Source organism: Meriones unguiculatus, chromosome 14, assembly GCF_030254825.1.
Source record: "Meriones unguiculatus strain TT.TT164.6M chromosome 14, Bangor_MerUng_6.1, whole genome shotgun sequence".
Lineage (NCBI taxonomy): Eukaryota > Metazoa > Chordata > Mammalia > Rodentia > Muridae > Meriones > Meriones unguiculatus.
The window spans coordinates 1,939,098-1,964,996 of NC_083361.1; the positions used below are offsets into that span (position 1 = coordinate 1,939,098).

The 25,899-nt window shown below is 53.5% G+C and overlaps 2 protein-coding genes across 6 annotated transcripts in view; both read right to left on the reverse strand.

The window, feature by feature from the left end:
* Positions 1-4,978, reverse strand: part of Hnrnpul1 (heterogeneous nuclear ribonucleoprotein U like 1) — a 32,695-nt gene extending 27,717 nt beyond the window's left edge. For 2 of the 4 annotated variants that reach the window (XR_009585365.1, XM_021657501.2), the window contains exons 1-2: positions 4,539-4,978; positions 1,111-1,236 (exon numbers count right to left, since the gene is read on the reverse strand). Coding sequence is in view for 3 of the 4 variants with exons in the window: in XM_021657501.2 (XP_021513176.1) it covers positions 1,111-1,236; positions 4,539-4,833 (421 nt within the window). In the remaining variant the exon portion in view is untranslated. Of the gene's footprint in view, positions 1-1,110; positions 1,237-2,829; positions 4,106-4,538 lie in introns of those variants that run through there. The other 2 variants (XM_021657502.2, XM_060366454.1) reach the window with 2 other exon arrangements.
* Positions 4,979-7,237: 2,259 nt separating this feature from the next.
* Axl (AXL receptor tyrosine kinase) overlaps positions 7,238-25,899 on the reverse strand; it is a 28,597-nt gene continuing 9,935 nt past the window's right edge. Inside the window, exons 7-20 of one of the 2 annotated variants that reach the window (XM_021657497.2) lie at positions 23,827-24,037; positions 23,397-23,536; positions 22,683-22,833; positions 22,445-22,471; positions 21,386-21,518; positions 21,001-21,092; positions 16,634-16,729; positions 16,405-16,482; positions 14,370-14,462; positions 13,856-13,977; positions 13,190-13,299; positions 11,093-11,252; positions 10,651-10,787; positions 7,238-9,034 (exon numbers count right to left, since the gene is read on the reverse strand). In XM_021657497.2, the coding sequence (XP_021513172.1) occupies positions 8,683-9,034; positions 10,651-10,787; positions 11,093-11,252; positions 13,190-13,299; positions 13,856-13,977; positions 14,370-14,462; positions 16,405-16,482; positions 16,634-16,729; positions 21,001-21,092; positions 21,386-21,518; positions 22,445-22,471; positions 22,683-22,833; positions 23,397-23,536; positions 23,827-24,037 (1,902 nt within the window). In that variant the 3' untranslated portion in view covers positions 7,238-8,682. The remainder of the gene's footprint in view (positions 9,035-10,650; positions 10,788-11,092; positions 11,253-13,189; positions 13,300-13,855; positions 13,978-14,369; positions 14,463-16,404; positions 16,483-16,633; positions 16,730-21,000; positions 21,093-21,385; positions 21,519-22,444; positions 22,472-22,682; positions 22,834-23,396; positions 23,537-23,826; positions 24,038-25,899) is intronic. The other variant, XM_021657498.2, reaches the window with a different exon arrangement.

The following is a 25,899-nucleotide window of genomic DNA, read 5'->3' on the forward strand; positions in this document are numbered from 1 at the left end:
AATCAAGCAGGAGGATCCCAGGGTCCAGACCAGCTAGGCGATACAGTGAGAACCTCCCTCAAAACAAAGCACTTTTTTCTTTTATTTTTTATGTGAAAAGAGATTTATTAGATGGAGTTGGATACAAACAGAGGAAAAGGAAAAAGAGAGACATGGTGGCGGGGGGGGCGACAGAGAAAGGAGAGAAAGCAAGAGAAGGGAAGAGCAAGCGTATAAGAGAACAAGACCACTTTTCTTTTTAAATACTGCAATAGCAGGAGTGGAGCAGTCACAGTTCTGGGTTAGCCATTTTCAACAGTAGGACTCCCCCCCCCCCAAAGAGTCAGTCTCACATGCAAGAAATACAGCTCATGTACCAAGAACACTGGGATGAGCCAGTTTCTTAGGTTTTAGCCTCAGTTTTGCCACTAAACAAGTCACCTACTCGCATAAAAGGGGAGGTGCTATGTCTCCCTGCTTATTATGGAAAACACTCTGCAATATAGGTCCATGTTTTAGAAACCCAGAGTTTAAACATACATATGAGGTTTATTTCAATCGAGGATTTCCCAGAGCCTTTAACGAACAATTAACCTCCAAGAGGCAGTACAGCTATGCTGCATTGTACCAGCTGTATCTGGCTAAGAAATCCTTTTCCAACTCTTCTAGAGTGGTATTTTTCAGAACCCAGGAAGCACCACATTGGATTCGGAAAGCTCTTTCCGGCTCCCACATTGCAAGACTCTAAGGCTCAAGCATTAGTACCCAGGTCTAAACCCTCCAGGGTGCTGGCACTAACACCAAGAAAGATACCAGGAAGCCAGACTTAGTTTTCTTCAAAACCAAACACAACTGGGAGAAAAATGGAGGCAGAGGGACCAGGAGTACAAAGTCAGTTCCAGCTCCTTTTTGAGTTTAAGGCTAGCTTGAACAAGCTAATAAGGACATCATCTCAAAAATAAACCAAAAAGAAGAATAAAACCCTGAACTCCAAATAGAACAAAACCAATATCCCAACCTGAAAAATACCTTACCAGAAAGACAAGGTCAGAAGAACTGTCCAAGAGAAAAATGCAAGGTCTTATTTCAATTCTGTTTCCACCAGGAAAGCAAGTGTGGGGGCCTTCCTACCTGGGCGATAGGCTTGCTGCTGTGGCTCCATGTCTAGTGGTCTCCTGTCATAGCCTGACTCGTTCTCTTGCTTCATGACCGGTGTCTCGTAGAATTGGTTCTGTCTGGTAATATTGTCCATGACATCTTAACATTAAAAAAAAAAAAAAAAATCAGTTAGATGAATGCATTTGAAAGGACTTTTATAACCAAGACATTGCCCTCACTGAGGCGAACAGAGTATCAGAAACCTGAGAATAACATCTTCATGTGGAAGCCTATTTTGACAGTGGGGTGTCCCCAGTTGTCTATGGGCACAGCCTGTGTCTCAAACATCTGCAAACAGATCCCAATGGAGCTCTATAGAAACCCAATACATGAAACCAACTGAGGAAGAAGAGGTTCTCTGGCTAAAATGAAGTGGTAGAGCCTAGCCTGACCTCTCTAAGTTAGTGTAGGCTCCAGTGCGGGAGCTACTCTTTAAGGATGTACCTGGCACTTCATGAGCAGCTAACAACAGTCTCTACTTGGAGCATAAGCAACCCTCTGAGCAGTCCCAGCCATCTTTGACTTGAACACTCTCACCTGCCTCTGCCTTTTGCTGTACTCAGGAGTAAATTTAGGGCCTCGTGCATGTATCACCAGCACAGCCAACAGTGCACAAACCTCTGGCATCACAATAGCCTCCACGCTCACTAGGAATAGCTGGAGTTAGAAGTGGTTAGGAAAAGTGTTGGTCTAGCAGGTGATGACGAGGGGTAAGAGGAGCAATAGTGACTACTTATGGAATGCAGGCCATACACCGGATCCTGGGAGACAGGTAAATATAAACTTGCTCCACTAATGCATCCAGTTTAGGGAGACAGACACATTAACACTTACACTAAAAAATTATATACTGACTGTAGATGAAGCTCAAAGAGCTGAGAAAGGGATAAGGAACAGATAAGCTTCAACTCAAAGGCCCAGTGATGAGAACATTCCTGGGAAGGATAACATCTCCTGTGAAAAGCTTAGCAGCAGGACTATGGCAGAAACAAAGAAAGAAAGAACTGTATGAACTTAGGATGGGGAGCATGGAGCTCCCTGCCCCTGGGGTAAGCAAGCTGATAGGTGTCTCCAGAACCCTGCTAGAAGCTGTGCCAGGAGCAGCGAGGCAGAACCACAGGCAAGGATGGACCATTCTGCCACTTGTTAACTGGGTTCTTTCTCTGGGGACATGCATCTGGGCACAAACCAGGTGCAGCCCAAAGGGAGGAAAGCCAGAAGGCACGTGGCTTGCTACAGTATGTTTCCCAAGGATAAAGAAAGTGCTGGAGAGGGACCTGAGGGGGGCTTAAAAAATTGTGTTGGGGGAGGGAGACACAACAAGGATCACAGGGGAGAGTACTATCTTAATTGGAACACAAAACCTCTTCAAACTATCCTGCTTCCTCCTGCGCCTCAGGACAGTGTTTTCCAAGAAAGTCTATGTTACTCTCCCCTACCAGAGGTAGGCTGGCCTAGAGAGGATGATGCGGGAGCCTTTTACCACTCTCTACAAAGTGGAAAAAGGCCACTCTCTCCCCCTAAAAGGCCACTCTTGATGTGAAGCCCTATAGACAGACGGGCTCATGACCAACAACTCTGGGTAGGAGGGCTCTCTTACCCATTTTACAAGACCAGACTCAGAGGGGAAATGATCTGCTTAACTCAAAGAGTCTGCAGGCTACACAGTTTGTTCCAAAGAGTCCAACTTACTTTCTCAAGACCCTTCTGCTGGAAGCAAGCTTATGGCTGCACCCTTGCGGCTCCTTCATAAGCCTTTCTTGCCAGGGTTCCTCCGTTGGACACAGTCACAGGCCAACTGCTCCCTTCTTCTCAGGGAACCGACCACGACCACGGAAGACTTGCCAGCACACGGGTAATCCCTAGACCAGTGCACACCTACCTACACCCAGGGCCCCTCCACAGGATCCCATTTCCTGGGAACAAGTGAGGACCAGATGCCAATCCCAAGTCTCTTCTGAGGCCTCATTTTTTTCCCCTCTCCTTATTGTTTAGCCCCAGGCCCCATAGCGCCTTCTCAGGAAAACACTCTGAGCCTTGGCTGCCAGGATTTACTTCCAGGGTCACTCTCACACCAGGGCCTCCTTTACTCAAGGGGCGGCAGGTTCACTCGAATCCCAACTCTCCTCACACACTTCCTGGCTCATCAAATGCCCCCCATACTCCCTGAGCACCTCACCTCCCTGGGCACACAAGGAACTGTTTCTGGAGACTCAGGAGCCAGCTCTGGGAAAGGAAGACTCCCTCAGCTCCATCATGAATTCCCCAGGGAAATTAACAGGTTTCCTTTCTTTTTCATGTTCTCAATGCTCTTCCATCCCAACATCTGCTAGACCAGCTACATGCTCCCTGGCACACAAGGGTCCTCAGCCCAACACACAGTTCATCCACTTGCTACCAACTCATTGCCCTAACTCCAGCTATCCCTGTTTGGAAAAGTATCCACAGCTAACAACGCACCGTCTTCAGGGCCTTCCCAACTCTAGAGCCTCCTAGCTTCTTCCTCCACTAAGATAACTGTCCTTCCCTGTCACAGTTTAGAACCCACAGTTCTTGTGCCTTCTCTAGAAGCCAACTAGATAGCCTGGATCTCCCCACACCAAACATCTGGCTCGTTACTGCCCCTGCCCTCAAGTCTGGCCCTACATGTAACCGAAATGCAGGAGTTGGGGTGGTGGTGGGGAGAGTGCGAGGGTACAATCTTCTTACTGATCTTTCATTATCCCCTAAAAGCTCACCCACAAACATTGGAGCGTTCAGTCCATGTCTGGGGAAACTCTTCCCAGCCTGGGGCACCCCGCAGTTCCACAGCTCCAATCCACCTCCTGCACTAAGCAGATCTCCCAGTATTCCATTCAGGAAGAAAACCGAAGATCCTCTATTCTCCAAATCCTCCCAGCTCTGCACCCTTAGTCACTCTTCCCCCTACCTGGAAATCAGGCTTTTGAGATCCAGCCCAAACGGTGGACTAGCATGGTCACCCAAGCTGTCAGCTCAAAGCTCGCCTAGAATCCCCACTTCCACGACCCTCCCTCCCACAGACACCCCTTTCCCTAAAGGGTCTAGTTCTTCCGACTTTCTCCAGCTCCAAAGGGGAGAAGAACAAGAAGAAGAAGAAAAACAAACCCACAAAAGTTTCCGGTCTCCGAGTCACAGGATTGTAAAGTCCTCCCCACCCACTCGCTCCAACCCTGGTTGCCTTAAAAGAAGAAGAAGAAAAACAATCCACCGCCCCTACCCCCGGGCCCAGGGCTGTCCCTGCACCCGAAGGCCAGGATCCGCCCTCAGGCTGCCCGGAGGCCCCGTCCGCAGATCCCCGGGTCCTCGGCGGAGCAGAGCTCCCGCGTCCCACAGCCCATCATCGGCCCGGACTCCGGGCCCCCCGCCCCGCGCACTCTCACAATGTCCGTCCGGCCCCGAGTAGCCGCCGGGCTCCGGGTGCGGCTGCAGCCCGGGCGGCGGTGGCTGCGCGGTCCCCTCCAGCTCGGGGCCCCCCTCGGTCTCGACCTCCTCGCCGCTGTGCCCAGGCAACCCCGGCTCGTCGTCGGCTTCGAGCTCCCGCTCGTCTTCGGGCTCCTCGGCCTCCAACGCCGCCAGCAGCCGCTCAGCAAGCTCGGCCTTCAGGCCGCGAGTGTCCAGGCCGCGGCGCTGCAGCTCCTCGCGAAGTTCGTTCACCTTCAGACGGCGCACATCCATGGCCCGGGCCCCCGGGGCGGCCCCCGAGCCCGGCCCGGCCTCCCAGGGCTCTGTCCCCCCTAAACCTTGCCTGTCAGGAGGCGAAGGGGGAGAGGGGGGGGCACTCCAATGGCGGCGGCGGCTCAAAATGGCCGCCGCCGCCTCCTCCCCCTTGCCCGTACCGTACGGCGTAAAGCGAGTCTCAATTGGCCAGCGCAAGGGGCAGCGGGCGCGGGCCCGGGGACTAAGCCAATCACAGAGCGGCTTTCAGAGGAACGGCGGCAGGCGGCCTCGGGAGCCGCCGCGGAGGAAGCGTTAGCCTACGTCGAAGTCGCGGCCCCAGCGGAGGGCGGGAAAAGGCCGGAGGCGGGGCGAGCACTGATTGGGCGGCGCCCGCGCGCCCGCGGCGGCGCGGCCGAAGGGAGGACGGCGGGTAACGATTCGGAGCGACTAGCAGCGAGCCCCCGGATGGCCGCCCGGCCCCGTCCCGGCCGCCGACTCGCCGTCCGGCGCTTTCCAACCGGCCCCCGCCTCCCGCCCCTCGCGAAGTCGGAGCGGGTCGAGCCACCGCGGCCAATCCCAGGCGGCGGCGGGGGGGCGGCCGGCCCCCGTCCTTCCGGTGGCCGCCGGAAGCCGGAAGGGGACTCGTCCGCGGAGGCCCCGCCCCTTGCCGTTAGGGCGGTTTCAAAACAACGCGCCCGCCAATCGCGGGGCCCGTTCCATCTCCCCGCCACCGCGGCCTGGGCGCTCCGGGAAGAGCCAACGAGATTGGCCGCCCCGAGAGGCTCGCCTCGCCGCCCGGCAGGGTGGAAGCCGGGAGAGCCAGGAGGTGGGTCTGTCACTCGTCGCGGGCTGCAAACCCCGTTGCCTTGATGGCGGTCAAACAGACAGACAAAAAAGGGGCGCCGAAGGGTTGGAAGCGGGGCTAGGCAGCGGGAGGAGGGCGCCTTCGCCCGGGTTGCACGGACGAGCCTCTCCGCACGCGACCGCACAGCCTTCCCGCTCCGGACGTAGCAGCGCAAGTTCGCGGCTCTCCTCCTCCATCCTCTGGACCGTCCCCTCGGTCCTGCCGTCTCCACCGACGCCTTCCAACAGGGGAGTCCGTAATAACAGCAGGTGTTGATCCGTGCCCCCGTCGCCCCTCGCCCAGAGGGCAAAAATGACAACCAACCCGTAGCCCTAACGCCCAACGAAAGCCGCCAGCGTTTTCCACTTAGGTAGAGGCAAGCCTGGCGCGACAGGCGAAGAGGCGCGACAGGCCAAAAGCATCCATTCGGAATAAGATCCCAAGCGGCATCGTAGGTGTGGCACGAGCACGGCAAAGCTCCGCGGGGACGCTCACGCTACAGGGTTGCACCACAGCCTAGACACACGGCACCCACTCAGCAGCGGGACAGACACTCACGTGGGCCCCGAGATCCCAGGCCAGACACCCCGCCCCTCGCCCACGTCGGACTTCCTCTCTCCTTCCAGCTTCCACAATTTGTTCAAAAAAAAAAAAAAAAGCAACTTTGTGGCCCGGATTGAACTGTACCGGGTTCTCGGGAGCCACCACGCGGGGGCGACCGGGCGCCGCCTAGGGAGCTCACATCCGCAGTGGTCAGCCCTGCAACAAGTCAGAGGGCTGGCCGTGCCTGGGAGTGGATAGAGATGTTCTGGTCCGTTTTTCCTTGTCAATCTGAATGTTTGCCTGTGTGAGAATCTGCTGTGCTAATACTCCATAGAGCTGGAGTATTGTTGTTTTCTTTGAGACATTCTCCTAGCCCAGGCTGGCCTGGCTGTCTCTGTGCAATCAGGGATAGCCTTGATTTCTTGACCTTCTGCTGTCCGCTTCTCAAGAGCTGGGATCACAGGCGCAGCATCTGATTCTTGCGCGTGTGTGATGTTGTTCTTTCTGTGTCTCAGTTACTAAAAGTTCTTCCTATGGCCTGTTGATGCTTGCAAATTTACCAGTGTGGGTTTATGTGTTTCTGCTACTCTGTCTGAATAATTGTTTCTTTGTATTTGTGGCTAGGTGCCTGAGTATGTGTGGTAATTCACATGTGATTTTGGAGTGTGTATGTTAGACCCTTTGGGGATCTCAGTCTGTCTCTCCAATTGTATATTTGTGTGTATATACATATGCACATATATGTATTCCTCAGGGCTTTCTGAGACTCTGCCTTTCTTGAGTTGAATATATTTGTCTGTGTGCATGGTCCATGCCTATCATCAGTATTGAAAACATTCCCAAGTCCATCAAACCATTCTTATTCTTTGTGTTGAGGTAGGGTCCCTCTGTGTAAGCCGTGAAGACCTGCACCTGACTCTCCATCCTCTTGTTGGAATTGCAGGTACACACAGCATCCCTTCTTTTCACAACGGGGAAATGGAATCTCCAGGGAGAGGGACCATATCACAGCTGAATGGAGACAGGAGACAGAGGTAGTGATTTACAAAAGTTTTATGTGATCTGAGCCTCTCTGGAGGCACCAAAGTCCACACTTCAGACAGGATGAGGGACTGGCTCAAGGGGGCACCGTGGCCCAAAAGGAGGGGAGGTGCCCCATCCCTTGGAGGAAAGGAGGCATTCCCAATGCATTGCACAGGCTTAATGTGGGGTGCGCCCCACACCAGGAGAGGAGGAAGCATAGGTGGCTAAAGACAGGGCTTAAGAGACAAATACTGCAAGCTTCCATCCTTAGAATCAGACCTAATATTCTAAACCTGTGGACCTTCAGGATCTTAGACACTCAGAACATTGGATTCTTAAATTATAGTGCTTAGTGCTTTAAGATCTTTTAGAAATATGTGTTCTTGGACATTTAACTAAGTGCTGGAAAGGCAGAAAGCAGCACAGAACCTAGAGTGTCCAGCATTAGAAGTGGTTAGAACTTTGGTGTTTAGTTAGTCCTAATTAACAGTGAGCCTCTTATGACTCAGATGCTGCGGACCCAGTCTCAGGCCCACAGCACAGCACAGTGCCTGAGATCAAGAGCAGGCCAGTGTCAGAGTTTTAGAGCTTCAGAATCTGTAATCTTGGAGCATATGATGTGGAAGCTTAAAGAGCCTAGACCCCTGGACAAAATTTTCAGATTATCATCACATCATAGCTTAGACTCTATCTGGAGACTCTTAAAGCTTTTGAATTTCAGATTGTAGAATCTTATTCCCTTGAAATGCAGGATATTGTATTAAAAGAATCTGTGATCACAATGCCTCAGAAACTGTAGCTGACCATCACTGGAACCTTAGAAATGAAGAAAACAAAAGTTTGAAGCATTCTGATCTGGAGTATTCCAACATGAGCCTTAGACTGTTAAATCTGAGAACGGCATTACCTTAGAACCTGCTGCCTAGAATACTTAGAATTTTAAAATGTAGAATATTCTACTAGGTTCCAGAAAAATAAAGTCTAGAACCACCAGGGCTTAGAGCCTGGAATCTCAGAGCTATGCAACTTAACACCATGAGGGCCATTGCTAAGAATTTTAGAACCAAGAAAATCCAGAGCCACAGAATCTCAGAGCCTTGGAAGAATGGGCCATGTGTCCAACAACAGCACTTCAGAGCTAGAACACAGCATCTCGGTTCCTTGGAATCAAAGACCATCATCTCTGAGGACCGTGAAATCTAAACCCGAAGCTTAGAACCTAGAATGTTGGGACGTGAGATCCAAGAAGGTCCTTTGGATGGTCCATCCCTTGTTTTTATAGATAGGAGGCTTAGGGCACAGTCCTGGGCACATCTTCCTGGACTGAATCTGAGAAGGGAGGCGAGACTGTGCTGCAGTTGGGGAGAAGGCCTGGAGTGGCAGAGTGGAGGTGAGGTTTCCCCCAGTGGCAGTGCCTAGCTTGGATCCTGAGAGAGTGTCCCAGCTGGCAGATTGTCTCAGGCTCCGTCCTCCTGCCCTGGGGGTGCTGGGCAGCCTCTGTCAGCAGACAAAGCAGGTCCAGGGGCGGTAGAAGGACAAAGGACATAGCGTCCGGTGGAGTGGACGTCGGCCGCAGTGACGCAGCTGCAGGAATCCTTAGGATCAGGGTGGGTTGGGGGGTCGGCTCCGCCTGTGGCACCAGGGGGCTCAAGGGCACCTCCGCCCTCATCCATGTTGACATAGAGAATTTCATCAGGCTCCTGAGCCGGCGGCAGAGCCTTCAACGTGTTCTCCAGGTCTTCCCGAAGCTCTGCAAAACTTGGCCGGTCCCGGGGGTTCAGCTCCCAGCACCGGGACATCAAGGCATACCTAAGGAGGTAAAGCAAAGGGTGGCGAGTGAGCAGGGCTCAAAGAGGAGCATTCTAGGAGTTAAGGGGAGCCTTTAGGACACTCAGGTGGGAACCTGGGGACTAGAGAGCCTCCCTCCCCCCCCCCATCGACTTAGCAATGTCTGCAGGGATTTGAGGATTGCAGAGTTTCTGGGGTGGGCTGGGAAACTCGGAAACTGAAAGGATCCTAGGAAACCTCTCTGGGTCTCCAGCGGTTTTTAGTGAGAGTTTGCTATGGCGAAGCTTTCCAGTGTGGCCTCACGGCAAGGACGCTCATATCAACGCCTGGATCTTCGCTTTACCAAGCGCATCACGGGAGGAGGCGACCTATGGGAGTCTAGGATGAATCGGAAGCCCTGTAGACTGGTTTACAGAAGTCCGCACATTCTTTGACGGCCTGTCACTCAGAAGCTGAGGCCGAGGCTCCTCCCACTGAGCGCGGGGATTCGCTCTGGCTCAGCAAAATGGATGGTCCACATGGGACTTCTAAGACTAGGTCACAGCAGGCCTGACGGCTACCACGTGCACATCCTCGGGACTTTAGCAAGCCTGGGGCATCCTGTGGAGGGTCCCCACAGCAAGGGCCTGAGCTTTGCCCCAACCATGTGAGTGTGCCTTTGCTTTTGTTTGTCTGTCTGTCTGTCTGTGTTAGCCCTGGCTGTCCCGGAAAGCCCTGTAGCTGAGGTTGAACTCAATCCTCCTGCCTCTCCCTGGGATTAAAGGTGAGTGCCCCCACGCCCTACATGAGCACGCCATCTTGAGTCAGCCCTCCCGCCTGGTTCTTCACACGCAGCCCCGGCTGCCACCTCCATAACCTTTTACAGACCCGCAGCAGAACCACCCTACTGAGCTGCTCGTTTTCAGACACTGTGAAACCAGTGCTGGCTTTGAATTATCAGATTTTGGGGTGTGGCACCTCATATAGCACCACAGGATATGCACTCCCCGCAGACCTCAGTTTTCTCTAACAACGGAGCCTGTCTACTTCCCCTGACTGTGAGTCAATACGAGCCATGCACTTGAATCACTGCCTTCCAGTGAGCTCTGTAACAGATTAGCTATTAATCTCACCCGCTTCAGCTCTAGGGGTGCCCAAAAGGAAGCGTGGGGAGTCACTCCCAGGCTGTCTCCTCCTGACCCAAGCAACATCCTCCTTTCTAACCTCAAAGTAAGGTCTAAATGTCACGCCCTTCTCTGCACGCTGCTGTGCAGCAAAGGCTGTAAGCATTTCCTGAATGGTCCTGCTAGCAGCTCCGAGATCTGAGAGTCTGAGAAGGTCAGTAAAACAGAGTGAGGGCTCTGCAAAGAGCCGGGGAGTTGAGGCGCATGGGCAGTGGGAGTCTCAGGGTGGCCGAGGCAGGAAGGGGTTGGCCCAGCCTGCCTGCCACACAACCTTCAGAGCTGAGAAAGGTGCCTCTGGCGAACTTGCACCCCACTGGCATCCTCTGAGCGCTGGTGAGGGGCAAATGGGTTTCTCAGTATTCTGAGGGATTGCATGCACATTTAGCCAGTCTTGGAGATGTTGGGGCTCTGTGTGGGTGTTGAGGGCTGGGGTAAACCCTGAGGTGGGGTTAGGGGGATGCTAAGGGCGCTCACAGGCCGTCCAGACAGTCCACAGGCTGTTTGAGGCGGTTCCCCTGGCGTAGGTAGTCGTAAATCTCGCTGTTCTCCACTCCCGGATACGGGGTCTGGCCTCGGGTGGCGATCTCCCACATTGTCACACCGAAGGACCACTGTCAGAGCAGAGGAAGGGGGGTGAGAGCATCTTCCTACACAGACACCTAAGTTTTGGCGATGGAGCATGTGACACGTGGACATTTGTTGGCAGCGGTGTCCACGGGTGTATCGCAGTGCGCACAGAAAGAGTTAGCATGGGTACACACACATGCACACGCGGGCCGAGCCTATGTATTTCATAGCGTGTACAAGTGCGATATTGTTCATACACTCTCCAAATGTGTCCCGGCTCCACAGACAGATTCCCTCCGAGCCCTGCAGCTTCCCAGGTCTGGTCCCCCACTCCTGCCGGGGCACGTACCACGTCGCTCTTGCTGGTGTAGACGCGATCTGCCAAGCTCTCGATGGCGATCCACTTGACCGGCATCTTGGCGATGCGCCCCTGGCGGTAGTAGTCCCCGTTGTAGATCTTCTTGGAGAGTCCGAAGTCTGCCACGCACACGGACATGTTCTCGTTCAGCCTGCCCAGGGCGGGGATGCAGGGCGGTCAGGACCAGGGCCATCCCCACCAGGAGGCCTGCTGGCTCCCCGTGGCCCTGCTGAGGTCTGACTCCTAAACCCCACCCCGGCCTCAGAGGGACGTGCCTTACTCCTTACTGCTAAAAGGAGTCTGGACCAAAGGACTCCTAGAGGCTTCTCAGCTTTGGCTTTTTATCAGAGCCTCGAGAGCCTTTCGAAACTCCTGAATTCCTGTTCTCTTTTCTTGAATTAAAATCCTATTTATTTATTGGGGGGGGGTTGGAGAGATGGCTCAGAGGTGTTCATCAGCTGTTCTTCCAGAGGTCCTGAGTTCAATTCCCAGCAACCACACGGTGGCTCACAACCATCTATAATGAGATCTGGTGCCCTCTTCTGGTGTGCAGGTGCACATGCAGACAGAACACTGTATATATAATAAATCTTTAAAATTTTGTTTTTGTTATTTCAGTTCTGTGTGTGAGCCTGCATGTGAGCGCGTGCGCATGTGACAGCAGGTTCTCGTGGAGCCAAAGCGCAGTATCTCCTTGGGGCTGGAGTCACTGCAGACAGCTGTGAACCAGTGATGCAGGCACTGGGGAGTGACCTAGGCTCCTTTGGAAGATCCGGGAGCCATCTCCAGCAAGTGCCCCGCCCCCTTTTCTCTGGTCCTTGGATGTGTATGAAATACACAGAAATGTGCACACTGGTAGCTGTGGTTTCACATCCTTGGAACCCCTGGAAGTATGTGTTCAAGGTCAGCTTGGGCTACATCATGAGTTTCAGGACACCCTGAGTTGTACAGTTGTGTAGTTTCAAAAAACAACACATACACCAAAACAAGTCAGGAGTGACCGTGTGCATCTGTCTCAGCATTTGGGAGGTAAAGGAAGAAGTACCAGGAGTTCAGGATGTTTAAATTTCATGCAGATACTATGTATCTGTGGCTACATAGTAAGTTCAAGGCCGGCCTGGGCTACATGAAACCTTGTCTCAAGAAAGCAAACTATGGGATTGGAGAGAAGGCTCAATGGTTAAGAGCTTTTGCTGCTCTTCCGGAGGTCTGAGGTTCAATCCCTAGCACCTACATGACAGCTCACAGCTATCTCTAGCTCTTGTTTCTGAAGATCCAACACCCTCACACAGACATACAGACATGCAGGCAAAACACCAATGTACATGAAATAAAAATAAAATTTAAAAAGTGCTTAAAATACAAAGAGCAAACAGTGGAGGCCACAGAGACAAAGTAGCAGTTAAGAGCACTTGTTGCTCTTGCAGAGGACCTGGGTTTGATTCCCGGCACCCATGTGGCGGCTCACAGCCACCCAGGACCGCCAAGGCTATACAGAGAAACCCACTCCTACAAAAAATAGGTAAAATAAAAAGGAACTAAACAAAGGAGGGGGAAAAAGTAAAGACTCCAACCAAACGTGTGGCTCAGGATGGGCACAAATAATGACAAAGACATCCATAAATCCAGCACCCAGATTAAAAAAAAAACCCAAGGCTTTTACAGCAGGGACTCCCCAACGGGACGTTCTCCATTGACAAGTTGACAACTCAGTGGTTATGAGTCGGTGTGCGGCTGGAAGAGGGAGCTCACGGTCTCTCTGCTTTCCAGCTCCCATAAAACGCAGTTCTGTTCTGTCACACTGTCTCTCAGGACTCCACACCTTCCCACGGGCCCACCGTGAGGGAGCCAGGTGCCCACAGGTGCCCATGGCCTGGAATTGCCGAAAGCCTGAGCCCAAATCCATCTTCTTTCACCTGTTCTCAGGTATTTTGTTACAGCCACGAAAAGTTGGCGACCACACCTTTCTAACCTTGTCTGGAGATTTCTAACCTTCCCTGCAGGCTGGCTCCAGTTCCCCTTTCACCCTGGGGAAGAGGGAGGAAGCTCCTGGGGGGAAGATGGGCCCCTACCCAGCTTCCCACTCACATGCAGTTCCTGGCAGCCAGGTCGCGATGGATGAATCTCTTGGTGCTCAGGTACTCCATGCCACTGGCGATGTCGGCCATGAACTTCACCAGCATCTGAGTGGGCAGGAACTGGGGGTCCAGGCCAGGAGAAAGAGTGGTCACGGAGTGGAGAAGGGCCCCACTCCTCGGCCCCCCTGCCCGCCCTGTGCGTGCCAGCGTCTGCTGTGGTTTTCCATGCCTTTGAGAACATCAACCCTTTTCCACAGCTACAGGGTCCTAGAAAGATCTGCTCCTCTCTGACTTGGCCTATTGTTTTAGCTTTTGTCTCCACTTAAGACAGGGTCCCCCTTCCTGGTCTCCAGACCCTGGTCCATGCTAAGCCTTTGTGTGGTAAAGGTTTCCTGCTCCGATCTCCCAGTATCTCCTCAGCCAGCACCTCCTTCAAGGTCACGCCTTCAGTCAGGCCTTCCCTCCACCCAAATCATTCCAAGGCCACCTTATCGTTCTTCCTTCTGCATCCGTTCGCTGCGCTTAATGCTGCTGCTTATTTCTGTTAACTTATTTATTGCCCTGTCCACCCTGCAGTACAGGACCCAGGAGGTCAGCCTCAGCCTTCTTTCTCATGCCTGGTAGCTGGGAAGTGTCCAGTGAATGCTTATGACCTGGAAGAGTAAATGCCCCTCACCACTGGCTGGTCCCCAAGCCGAGAATACAGGAGGAAACTGTGAAGGTCTCCATGTTTCATGAAAGGCAAGATGACCACAGGTTCCGGGAAGCCTTCTCGGTCAGAACCCTGGAAGCAGACGCCTGAACCCCGCCCGCAGGAAGACTGGTCACTCTGGCAGAAGAGGGGAACCCAACCCCACACCCACACAGCTCAGCCCCCTTTCCCTACCCCCTCAAATCTAATGTCCACATTGACTGGGAGGTGGATGGGATAGATGAGGCTTCAGAGAAGCCATTTCCCAGGGATGTTTCCAGACCCTCCTGGGGACCTCAGCTATTTCTGGGAACAGGTCAGAGATCACATTCCAAGTTGAGGGAGCAAAAGAAGGGGAGCTTGCTGATCCTGAAGGAGAGGGGAGGGGGAGGCAGGAAGTTTGGCTTTCCAGTGGAGAAGGAGGGGTCTGTGCTCTGGGGTGGGAGGGCGTGGGGCGGGTGGGTAGGAGGATGGGGACACAGACACGCCCCTCCCTCACCAATGAGCCTCATGACGTTGGGGTGGTCAAATTCCTTCATGCAGACAGCTTCACTCAGGAAATCTTCCAGCTCCGATCTTGTGCAGATGGTAACTTGGGGGAGCAAAGGAGAAGAGTGACGAGGGAGGGAGGGAGGGAGGGAGGGAAGAGAGGCTTTTTTTTCTCTTCCAGTTTACCAGCATCATCGTCTCTCATCTTCATCATTATTGAATCTTAAGATGGTATACACTATTTTACTTACGTTAAATTATTTTATCCTCAACAAGTATACAGTGTTAGTTTGTTTATGCAGTGCTGAGGGGAGGGCCCAGGGTCTTGCACATGTAAGGCAATCCCCTCACTGGGAGAGTCTAGGCGAGCGCTCTATGGGAGAGCCATGTTCTCAGTCCCACATGGCAAATTCTAGCCAAGCACTCTACCACTGAGCCACACCCCAGCCCCTCACTGGGGATTCTAGGCAGGGGCTCTACCACTGAGTCACACCCCAGCCCCTCACTGGGGAATCCTAGGCAGGAGCTCTACCACTGAGCCACACCCCAGCCCCCTCCCTGGGGGAGTCTAGGCAGGAGCTCTACTGCTGAGCCATACCCCAGCCCCTCACTGGGGGATTCTAGGCAGGTGACCACTGAGCCACACCCCAGCCCCTCACTGGGGGATTCTAGGCAGGGGCTCTACACTGAGCCACACCCCAGCCCCTCACTGGGGGATTCTAGGCAGGGGCTCTACCACTGAGCCACACCCCAGCCCCTCACTGGGGGATTCTAGGCAGGGGCTCCACCACTGAGCACACCACAACCCCTCACTGGGGGACTCTAGGCAGGGGCTCTACCCCTGAGCCACACCCCAGCCCCTCACTGGGGGATTCTAGCCAACCATTTCACCACTTGAACCGCCTGTTCTTTTGAAACAAGGTCTCAGTCTGTAGCCCAGGCTGGCTCAGAATTCATAATCCTTCTGCCTCAGCCTCTCAAATGTTGGGGTTATAGTCGTGTGCCACCTTATCAGCCATGTTTAAAGACGAGGAGGCAGGACACAGTGGTGTATGGTTGCCAGGTCAGCAGAGCAAGGAAGATTGTTGGAAGCCAGTCTTTTAGGCACATCACGAGAATGGGGAAAAAAAGTAGTAGGAAGTAAGAAAGCTTTTGTCTGGCATGTGCCAGGCTCTAGAGTCTTCAGTACCAACCCCTGAGGCGCCCCCGCCAGCTTAATCTGGTACACAGGAGTAATGAGCACGCAAATGCGCTGATGACTCCATAGCTCTAACCCTTAAAGTTTAAATTCACAAAACATCATTCCTCTCTCGCCTCCATCCCTAGCCTGACCCCTCCAGGCTTTCCTTCTTGTATAAAAGCATGTCTCCTTGACTCTTGCGCTGTCTGACTCTGGACTGGCTGGCACCCTTTCTGATGATGCGGTTGCATACACTAACAGCATGTGTTACAGGCCAGCAGGCGTTTGGTGCTTCGTTTTGTAGTAGTAGCCCTAGGAAATGCCGACAGCAGGAATGATTTTCCAAGGAAGGAAGGCTTGAAGAGAGGCAGAGTCACAGCTGATAAATGAAGTGGCCAACGGTGCTCCATGCTGTCCTGTCCTCCAAGTGTGTCAGTGGCAAACACTGGTGGGAAGCCAGCGGGTGGAAGAGAAGAGACTGAGAAGCCAGGCTATCTCGCCCTCTTCCTGCTTCAGAAATTGCCTTCGAGCTGCTGTGTGTCCGTGGGGTCTCTGGCTCCCCCAGGGGAAGCCCTTGATTCTGTGTTCTCGGCTGTCACTGGCCGTGGCTCCGGGAACATATTCCTCCCTCTGCCTTTCAGCTTCGAGGGAGTGACTTCGTGCGGCTGCTAATGTGCTCGTTTCGATGCCTCAGTTATTATTGTGTCCTCCAACCTTCACTCAATGGGATAGCAATGTCCCTGATTCGATTCTTTCTAGTCTCGTCTCTGGTGTGGGCTCCACTTTCTTGCTGAGAACACTGGCGATTTCCGGAGCACAGGGAAGAGGCTTGGGTTAAGGACTGGGTGTGTAGATGCATACTCACTTTTCATTGTCTTCACAGCGACCTTGAGGATGGAGTCATCCTGGTTGAGCTGGCCCTCCATCACAGCACCAAACTCTCCTGTGGCAGGAAGAAGAAAGACATTGACCAGAGGGACCCTCAGGGACAGTAGTTCCTTGCACTTGGCTGAGAATTGGGAAGAGAGGAATCTTGGGGTTTTGGTGGAGTGTGTGTGTGTGTGTGTGTGTGTGTGTGTGTGTGTGGTACTCACCTTCTCCCAGGGTCTTCCCCAAGGCCACCTTATGTCGATCTACCATGACATCCCGTAGTTTCTCCTTCAGCTCTTCGCTGATGCCCAGGCTGTTCACTGAAAAGAGGTGGACAGAGCCGTGTGGCAGGGTTGAGGATGGCGATGTGTGTCAAGAGGGACATACCCATTGCTGAACTGCTGAATTTCTCCTGCATTTGCTGGGGTAACTTTCCTTCACATTGTGTGAAGAAATGCCTGCATTTCCAGTTGTTAATTCTGCACCAGCAGAGAGCTAAGTGCTGGCAAGATCTTGGTACGTCATGTCTGTGGCCCATCACTGGCTTTACAGTTGTAAATCCTTGTCCTTCCACACCTGCTCAGGTACTCAAAGGTCAGGCAGCTTCTCACTGATTGGTTGTAATGAAGAGCTGACAGCCATTATTTGGGATAGGATGTGGATGGCAGAACTAGAGAGAGAGAGATATGTGCTGGCAAAAGCGGGAGTATTTTGGAGGTAGAGATGAGAGAGAACAGGTGGATGGGAACAGGAGTTAGCCACTTGCTGGGTAAGAATGGTCAGGTCAAGTCTAGATGGTAGCTGGGACTTTGCCCAGCTAAAGGCCTAAGCTTTAACTGTGTGGAAGTCTCTGTGTCTTATTTATTTATTTATTTATTTATTTATTTATTTATTTATTTGCTGGCGGATCTGAGAAAGTCCCACCATACACATTGGTTCAAAATGAGCTACTGTCCTGAGCACTCAACCCACGCCAGCTCCTGCAGCCTCTAAATCTGCTCCATGAAGATTTAGAGGGGGTTCACTCACTGTCGGGGGGCACGGGGGGCAGATCACGGCTACGGCTACAAGATAAAGGCCTGGCCACAATTGTGCCCCAGTAGGTACCCTAATTGGTCAGTGCCCTCTGTACCAGTTGTTAAACATGGCTCTTCAGGGCTTGAAGTTTACCAACACAAAGAAACGATGAGGGTTTAATGAAGATGGAAAGCCTAATTAACTAATCACACAGACTTGATAATTGCACACTACACACCAGCATCTAATTAACCCCCTGTACCTCAGAAACTATATCCCATAAATATCATAATTACGTGATTACAAAATAAGTAAGGTCGGTTATGGCTCACATTCCTCCAGTCCTTCGCTAGGGAGGAAAAATTGGCATACCATTGCAAGCTTGAGGCTACCCTGAGCTACATAAGGAGGCCAGTCTTAAAACATTTACTTTAGCATTCAGAAAGCAGAGGCAGGCATATCTCTGTGAGTTTAAGGCCGGTCTGGTCTACATAATGAGTGTGAGGTGGGTAGGGTCTACCTACTGAGATCCTATCTCACACAAAATCCACCTCCACCAACAAAACAAAATCCATAACCCTCCTGTAAGAGTATTATTAGGTAGTGCAGAAGGCACTGTATTCAATTCATTAAAAAAATAAAAAAGTCAATATGCAGCCCAACATAGCCATGTTCCCAGCCCCTCACTGGGGGAGTCTAGGCAGGGGCTCTACCACTGAGCCACACCCCAGCCCCTCACTGGGGGGTTCTAGGCAGGGGCTCTGCCTCTGAGCCACACCCCAGCCCCTCACTGGGGAATTCTAGTTAGGGGCTCTCCTCTGAGCACACCCCAGCCCCTCACTGGGGGAGTCTAGGCAGGAGCTCTACCACTGAGCCACACCCCAGCCCCTCACTGGGGGATTCTAGGCAGGGGCTCTACCACTGAGTCACACCCCAGCCCCTCACTGGGGGATTCTAGGCAGGGGCTCTACCACTGAGCCACATCCCAGCCCCTCACTGGGGAATTCTAGTTAGGGGCTCTCCTCTGAGCACACCCCAGCCCCTCACTGGGGGAGTCTAGGCAGGGGCTCTACCACTGAGTCACACCCCAGCCCCTCACTGGGGAATTCTAGGCAGGGGCTCTACCACTGACCCACACCCCAGCCCCTCACTGGGGGATTCTAGGCAGGGGCTCTACCACTGAGCCACACCCCAGCCCCTCACTGGGGGATTCTAGGCAGGGGCTCCACCACTGATCATTGGGGTACATCTTCAGACCTCTGTTAATTTTTCTTTTGAGTCAGTCTCACTAAGTTACACAAGCCTCCCTTGAACTCACTCTAGCCCAGGCAAGTCTTAAACTCTCAGTCGTCCTGCTTTAGTCTCCCATGATTTACCACCCTGTTTAGTTTAAGATGACAGTTTATTTTATTTAAAAAAAATTCTTTTGTATGTATGGGTGTTTTGCCTGCATGTATAGCTGTGTACCATGTGCATGAAGTACCCACAGAGGCCAGAAGAGGGCACCAGATACCCTGGCACAGGCATTATTGATGCTTGTGAGCCACCATGTGGGTGCTGGGAATCAAACACATGTCCTCTAAAAAAGTCCCAAATGCTCTTAATCACTGATCCATCTCTCTAGCCCCTGAAAACAGTTTTTAAAAACACAGGAACACACACTCAGATTGTTGACGACCTCATCATAGATGAGGAAGCCCAAGGAAAGTTTATGAAGAACAAGAGTGCAAAAGAGCAAGTAGCAGCTCGGTGTGACTGTGAAAATCATTTTGACCTCATGGGCGTCCACCCCAGGTCTCAGCAACCTCTGGGGACCAGGCTCATGCTGCAAGGATTGTGGCTTTGTATCAAGTCACTGTGTCCATCTTAGTGCTATTTCTGTTTCTTAAATGAGTGTCTTTCCCAGCCCCCCAGCATCCCCTAGGGCCCTGGCGGTCTGCGTGCCGTGTGCTACATCTGGACTCAGCTCTGTTCCCCTGCTCTCCGGATTTCAGTTTCCCCAGCTGGAAAACGGAGCAGCTTTGTGACCTCAGTGGGAACCTTCTGTGACTCTATGGTTGTACGGGCCGAAAGTCTAAGACTCCATGATTTTCAAAACTGTGAGAGTCAACAGTGAAGAAGCATATTATCTTTCAGACCAAGATGGCATCTATGATTCTGTTGATTGTTTCTCACTTTCTGTAATTCCAAGCGGCCACGTCCTACTGTGGCAGCCAGGGCTATTGACTCCAGGTTGTATATGGTGGCACACGGGCATAATCCCAGAGCAGAGGAATCTGGGCAGGGGGATAGAGAGTTTGAGGCTAGCCTGAGCTACATAGTGAGACAGTACCTTAAGAAACCAAGGGCAGGGAATACAGCACAGTGGCACCCTGCCTGCCCAGCATATGCAAGGCCCTGAGTTGCAACCCCATGAAAGAGGGAGAGAGAGGGAAGAAAGAGAAACAGAGGCAAAGATAGATAGCGAGGAGGGGAGAGAAGAGGCTTCAGAGAAAGCTGGTAGAGGCAGTACAATCATGACTTTACAAGAACCTCAGCTACTTAGAAAGGTTAAGCGTAGCCTGAAACCCTGTCTAGCTACTCCTGCCACAGCTCCCTCATCTTTGAAGGGTAACAGACACTCACGCCTGTGGGCTGGGGATCAGATGAGGGGATAATGCATACAGAATGCTCGTGACAGTGCTTACGGGGGGCGCCATGCCACTGACGTCACCGTCAGCACCTCCTGTCAGTATTATCCACCATCATCACGGTCCGTTCTCCCAAGGTCGTCCGGCTCTTAGAGCTGGTGTTCCTCAGATGTGTAGATTCGGCTTTCCTAGCCTGGAACGGTGGCCTGTGTCTCAGCACTCGGGAGGTGGAGGCAGGAAGGTTGCAAGTTCCTGGCTAGCTTTTGGTAAGACTGTGTGTGTGTGTGTGAGAGAGAGAGAGAGAGAGAGAGAGAGAGAACAGAGGGACGAGAGAAAGAGAGGAGAGAGATGAAAAGAAAAGCAAAGAAAAGCAAAGCAGAGCCAGATGTGGCAGCTCCTGTGTATAGTTGGAAGATGGAGGCAAGAGAAACTCAGTCCAAGCCTGAGCTTTTGTCTCAAAACAAACAAAACCAAAAATGCATGTATGTTATGGGTAACGCCACCCTGACGGGATCTCGGGCATGTCTTGGACGGAGTTTCTGAACTAAGGTGGCAAGACCCACCTTAGGTGTGGGCTGCACCATACCCTGGGCCAGGGTTCTGGACCAAATGATGGGGAGAGAGCGAGCTGAGCATCAGGCATGGCCTCCCTGCTTCCTGCCGACAGACTGCAACCGACCAGCCACCTGGTCCAGCGCCTCTCCTGACCTGGACGGCCTGGTCGCGCTCTCCCTCTCTGAGCCTAGCTTCTTCTTGGCGCTGTTCCTTGTGGTGGCGGTGAGAACACACAGCACCCTTCACCCTTCTGTTATTAGGCTGCGTGCGCTCCAGGCTCCCCCTCCCTTGGGCCTGAGCCCTAGCGTCCTTGTCCCTGGACAGCTTCGGAAGCTTTGGCCTGTGCAGAAGCTCAGGCGGCCCAGCGCCCCGGCCTGCGGTGCACTTACGGGTGGCTTCGGTGGTCCGGCGGCTGTAGGACTTTCGGACGCGGTACCTCACTACCAGCTCACCTCTTTCCATTGTGGGCTCGAACACCTCCCTAGGGGGAGATGGGAGACGGTGAGGGACGGACAGAATCACGTGGGGACCTGTCTTTCTGGAGGGGACAAAAGTGAGCAGCGGACGGAGCAGCCCGAGCTGTGTTGCCTGGCCTCCTGCTTGCTGAGCACACCTGGGCCCGCCCTCTGCCTTCCATTTTCCTGTTCTCATTTGGATGCCCTGTGAACACACACACTCGCGCGCTTGCGCCCCCCCCCCCCAACATCACCACTGGTCCTCCATGGCTCCATCCTCTCCGGGCTCACAGGGCCCCCCCATGGAGTTCTAACTCACCCATAGCGGGTCTCCTTCTTCCTCCGGTGGACAAGGAACAGGGCCAAGATGAGGACACAGGCAGCGGCCACAACTGCTCCCAGCAGCACATACCACCAGGGCCACGAGAAGGCAGGAGGTGGGGGTTCACTCACTGTCGGGGGGCATGGGGGACAGATCACGGCTATGGTCCCCCATCCGGTTCCCAGGACCCAGGCGTGACACGGGAGGGAGGCGGGGTGTGAGCTGGGTAGAAAGGGAGGCTAGATGTGTGTGCAGTGAGTGTGAGCGTGCAGGGAGGGGGAGGTGAACGTGGGAGAAAGTCTGAAGTGGTACAGGGGACACAGTGGCAGGACACTTGTGCAAGGAAGCGGCCTGGGCGTGCAAGGGCGGGTGAGGGAGGGAGAGAATTCACACGATGCGTGGAGAGTGTGCAGGCAGCGCAAGGCTGGGCACAAAGAGCTAAGTCTCCCGAGCGCAGTGAGGTGAGGGGTGAGGCAGCCATACTTGCACACAGGGCAAGTGTGTGTGCAAGGAATGGGCTGGCCATCGGAGGAGTTTAGGGCACGAGACAAATGAGGAGTGTCTAGTGTTTGTTTTGTTTGAGGAAGGGTCAAGTGAACCCCAGGCTCTCCTGGAGTTTACTACATAAACCAGGCTGACCTTGAACTTACAGAGATCCGCCTGTAAGTCTCCTAAGTGCTGGGGTCTAACACACAGGCCACCATGCCTGACTACCGGGCGGTCTCTTTCTCCACACATGCTTCTTTCTATCGGCCCACGAGTCTGTTAGCCCTGTCCCCATATACCCATCCATTCACGCACCCATCTCAATCTCCCCTCCCCCCGCCTCACTCCTTACACACCCGTGAGTCTGTGGGTCTATCCATCCACCCATACCATTCACTGGGTCATTCTACGCCCCCCCCCCCAAGGACCACACAAACTGAAGAAGTGAAGGGTTAGAGCGATGCACTCTGGAAGCGTGGAGGGTGGGTGCGAAAAGGACACGTGTGACGATGCGTGATGCCCTCACTGCATGTGGGCAGGGGGAGAGACAGGGGGTGCAAAAGCCCTTACCCAGATGGTGGATTGGCTGTTCTTGCCCTGTGAGGAGAAAGGACAGAAGGGAGACATGCTCAGAGAGGGCAGGACTGACGTGACACAGTGAGGTGTTGAGGGAGGCTCTGCGTCAGGCTCAGGGCGGGAACGGTGTCTAAGCTGGGGGAGCACTCGAGGGCGTGGGGAGCAAGTCAAGGGTGCCAGGAAGAGGCAATCCTGAGGGCGGCCTGAAGGGGCTGGGATGGCTTTAGGTTACCTGGGCGCCAGGGCTCCAGGGGCACAGGAAGGCTCCAGGGCCCGTCCCCAGCAGAGGTATAGGCCGCCACAGACACAGTCAGGTTAGCCACAGGCCTGTCCCCCCGCAGCTCCAGGGCCACCTCTCGCTTTAGCCCTATGTCCATAAGAACCTAGGAAGTCCAGAGGTGACATCAAGATGGACACAGAACTCCTGAGACTCAACCCAGTCCCTCATCTCCACGTTTGTCTCCACGTTTGTCTCCACGCGCCCTCTGGAACGCCAGCTGCACAAGGCAGGGGCTCCGCCTCATCTCTGGTCCTGCCCTCAGCTCCTCAGAGCTGAGACTGGCACCAGGCACCAGGCCCAGCTCAGCAGGTGTTGAGGAACGGAATTCTCATCTTTTCATTCCCATCCAAGCCCTTCTACCTTTCCATCCCCTCTCTCCACCTTGGGGGTCCAGCTAGCGCAGATAGAACATTTGTCTAACTTAGGGAAGCACCTCTCCCTAAGAGGCTGGAAGAGCAACAACAGCAAGCCCAAAGAGGTGCTTCTACAGTGCTCACAGACAAACCTCCCTCCGCCCCTTCTCCGCAGAGCCGTTTAGAGCCCGGGAATTCGCCTCTCTGGACGCACTGCAACACTCTAGTACCCGACCTGCCCTGTCTGCTTTGTCATCTCTCCCCAGCTCCCTTCCCACAACCATTCCACCCTAACCCGGCTGGCAGCACCCACCTCGGGGGTGTCCTGGCTTCGATATGCCAGCCGGTACCCTAACAGGGTGCCCTGCAGTGGCGCCCGTGGCTCCTGCCAACGCACGAGGGCCTGGCTCCCATTCCGCAGGGCGCTAACATTCTCGGGGGGGCCCAAAGGCACTGGAGGACAAGGAAGAGGGAAGCTCATACCCCCACCTCTTCCTGACCCCCTCCCCTGTTCCCAGGAAGTGGGGCAGGTTGCAAAGAGCACACGCGTGGGCAATTCATGCAGGCCATGCCTGAGCGGAAGTATGGGGCGAGATCTGGAGAGGGGCCAGTGGGCAGAGCTAAGGGTCAGGGGCTGGGCAAGGAAACTGAGGTCACACCAGGTAAAGGGGTGAGAGGGGAAGCTCAGGGCAGCGTCAGTGAAAGCAAAGCCCAACAGCATCTTCCTCCCAAGCCCTTCTCACCTCCCTCCGTGGTCTCCACCGGAAGCCAGTGGGTCCAGGGCGAAGGGCCCTGGCTGCTGGTGCAGGATACCCGGATGTGGTATGGGGTGTGAGGAAGGAGCTTTTCCAGCCGAAGCTGGTGGGGGGGCACGGACACTTGCAGTGCGAGGGGCTCTTCTGGAGGATCTGGCTCTCCCAGCCGGACGCTCACCCCATCATCTGACAGCACAGCCTGGGCGTGGGGACAGACACGAGGACAGTTAGACACACCGCTCTCGACCGTGGTCCTAGATGTGGCGGTCTCTGAGTCTCTCTCCCTCTCTCCTCTCTGTGTCTGTGTGTGTCTGAGCGTGCACGCAGCCTGGGTGTGTGCTTGCATTGGTGTGGTAGCAGCTCAGCAGGCCCCCAGTGGGCATTCGGATTCGCACAGCAAAGAAACTGTGCGGCCACTGTGTCTGCCGCTGGCAGAAGCCGCCTCTGCCGAGACTCTTTTTTTCCTCATTTTTCCCTCAGGTTCCTCACTTAGAGGACCAGGGATGCCTTGGAAGCTTGTTTAAAGATTAACTGTGCAAACTGAAGGCGAGGTTCAGTGGTCAGGCGCACACACTGGGTCCCCAGCGTTGTAAAAACATCCCTAATCCCAGATCTCAGTGAGGCAGGAGAATCACCAGTTCAAGGACAGCTTAAGCTACACAGCGAGATCCCGTCTCGAAGGAGAAAAAAGAAAGGCCAGTCTCTAGATCTTGCCCCATTAGTGACAAGGAGACTACCTGTCACCCCCTAAACTCTGACGACACGTAGGTTAATTTGTTTATACACAATACTATCAATTTGTCTGCTCCCTGCTTTTTTTCCTGAGACAGGGTGTTACTGTGTATTCATGGCTGACCTAGACTTGCTACATAGACCAATCTGACTGTGAACTCAAGAGATAAACCTGCCTCTGCTCCCCACAGCGGAGATTAAAGGTGTGTTCTGATATGCCTGGTGGGTTTAATTATTATTCTAGTCACTTTTGTGAGTGTGTGTGTGTTAAAGGACAACTTCTGTGATTCAGTTTTCGCTTTCTACTATTTGGGTCCTGGGAACTGAATTCAGGTCATCAGGCGTGGCACCAAGCCCAGCCATCGTGCTGGCCTCCATCTTGGTTTTTGAGACAGGGTCCCTCAATAGGACCCAGGACTCACTGATCCAGCTAGGCTAGTCAGCCAGTGAGTTCCACGGACCTGCCGTCCCCATCTGTGCGGCACTGGGATTACAGGTGTGTTCTCTGCTCAGCTCTTGTGTGAGGACACTGGGGATCACACCGGGGTCTTCACACTTGCACTATAGACACTGCACCCACTGAGACACAGCGCCAGCCCTCCTTTCTGGCGCCACTGGGGATGAACCCAAGGTCTCACCCATGCCAAGCAAATGTTTTAGCACTAAACTATACCTCAGCCCTAAAAGTCAATGTTTTTCAAGTGCCTATTATGTGCCAAGTCCCTTGTTAAGCTAGATAAGCACATAAAATAAATTCTTCTTCTCCACTTATATAGGTTTAATTTTTTTTTTTTGCATCACAAATTCCCGACTCTGGGAGCCTGAGGCCCAGAAGTTCAGTACCTTTCCCAGAATAGTACAGTCCCCAGAGAAGGTGACCCCGGCATTATAAGATCCAAGGAGGAGGCAAGCCAGTGATGGGGGCGGGGATGGGGTGTCAGGCCTGTTCTCTGACCTACAGTGACAGACAGGAAGAGGAACCTCTGCCAGGACAAAGGGGAGATGGTGAGACAGTGGGCTCAGACCCACTCCCACTTCTCTTTTCCCTGGGACTGCCGTGACCCTCCGTCGGGAACTGTCCAGCCGGAGGCTGTGGGCAGCAGGAAGTGAGACCTGGAGAGGGAAGAGCACACACTTCTGCTTTTCTCTGGTCCCTTTGTGGATGTGGGTAGGAGTGCAAGTGCGGCCTGACCTGACATTTGAGATCCTTCAAGTTGGTGAAACTCTAGGATTCAGCCTCAGTTTTGTTCTTCTAGCTACAGGGCAGGCTGCTCTCCTTTCAGGATCTCTTAGTTTCACACCTTGAAAGAGAGCTCCTCCTCGGTTGAT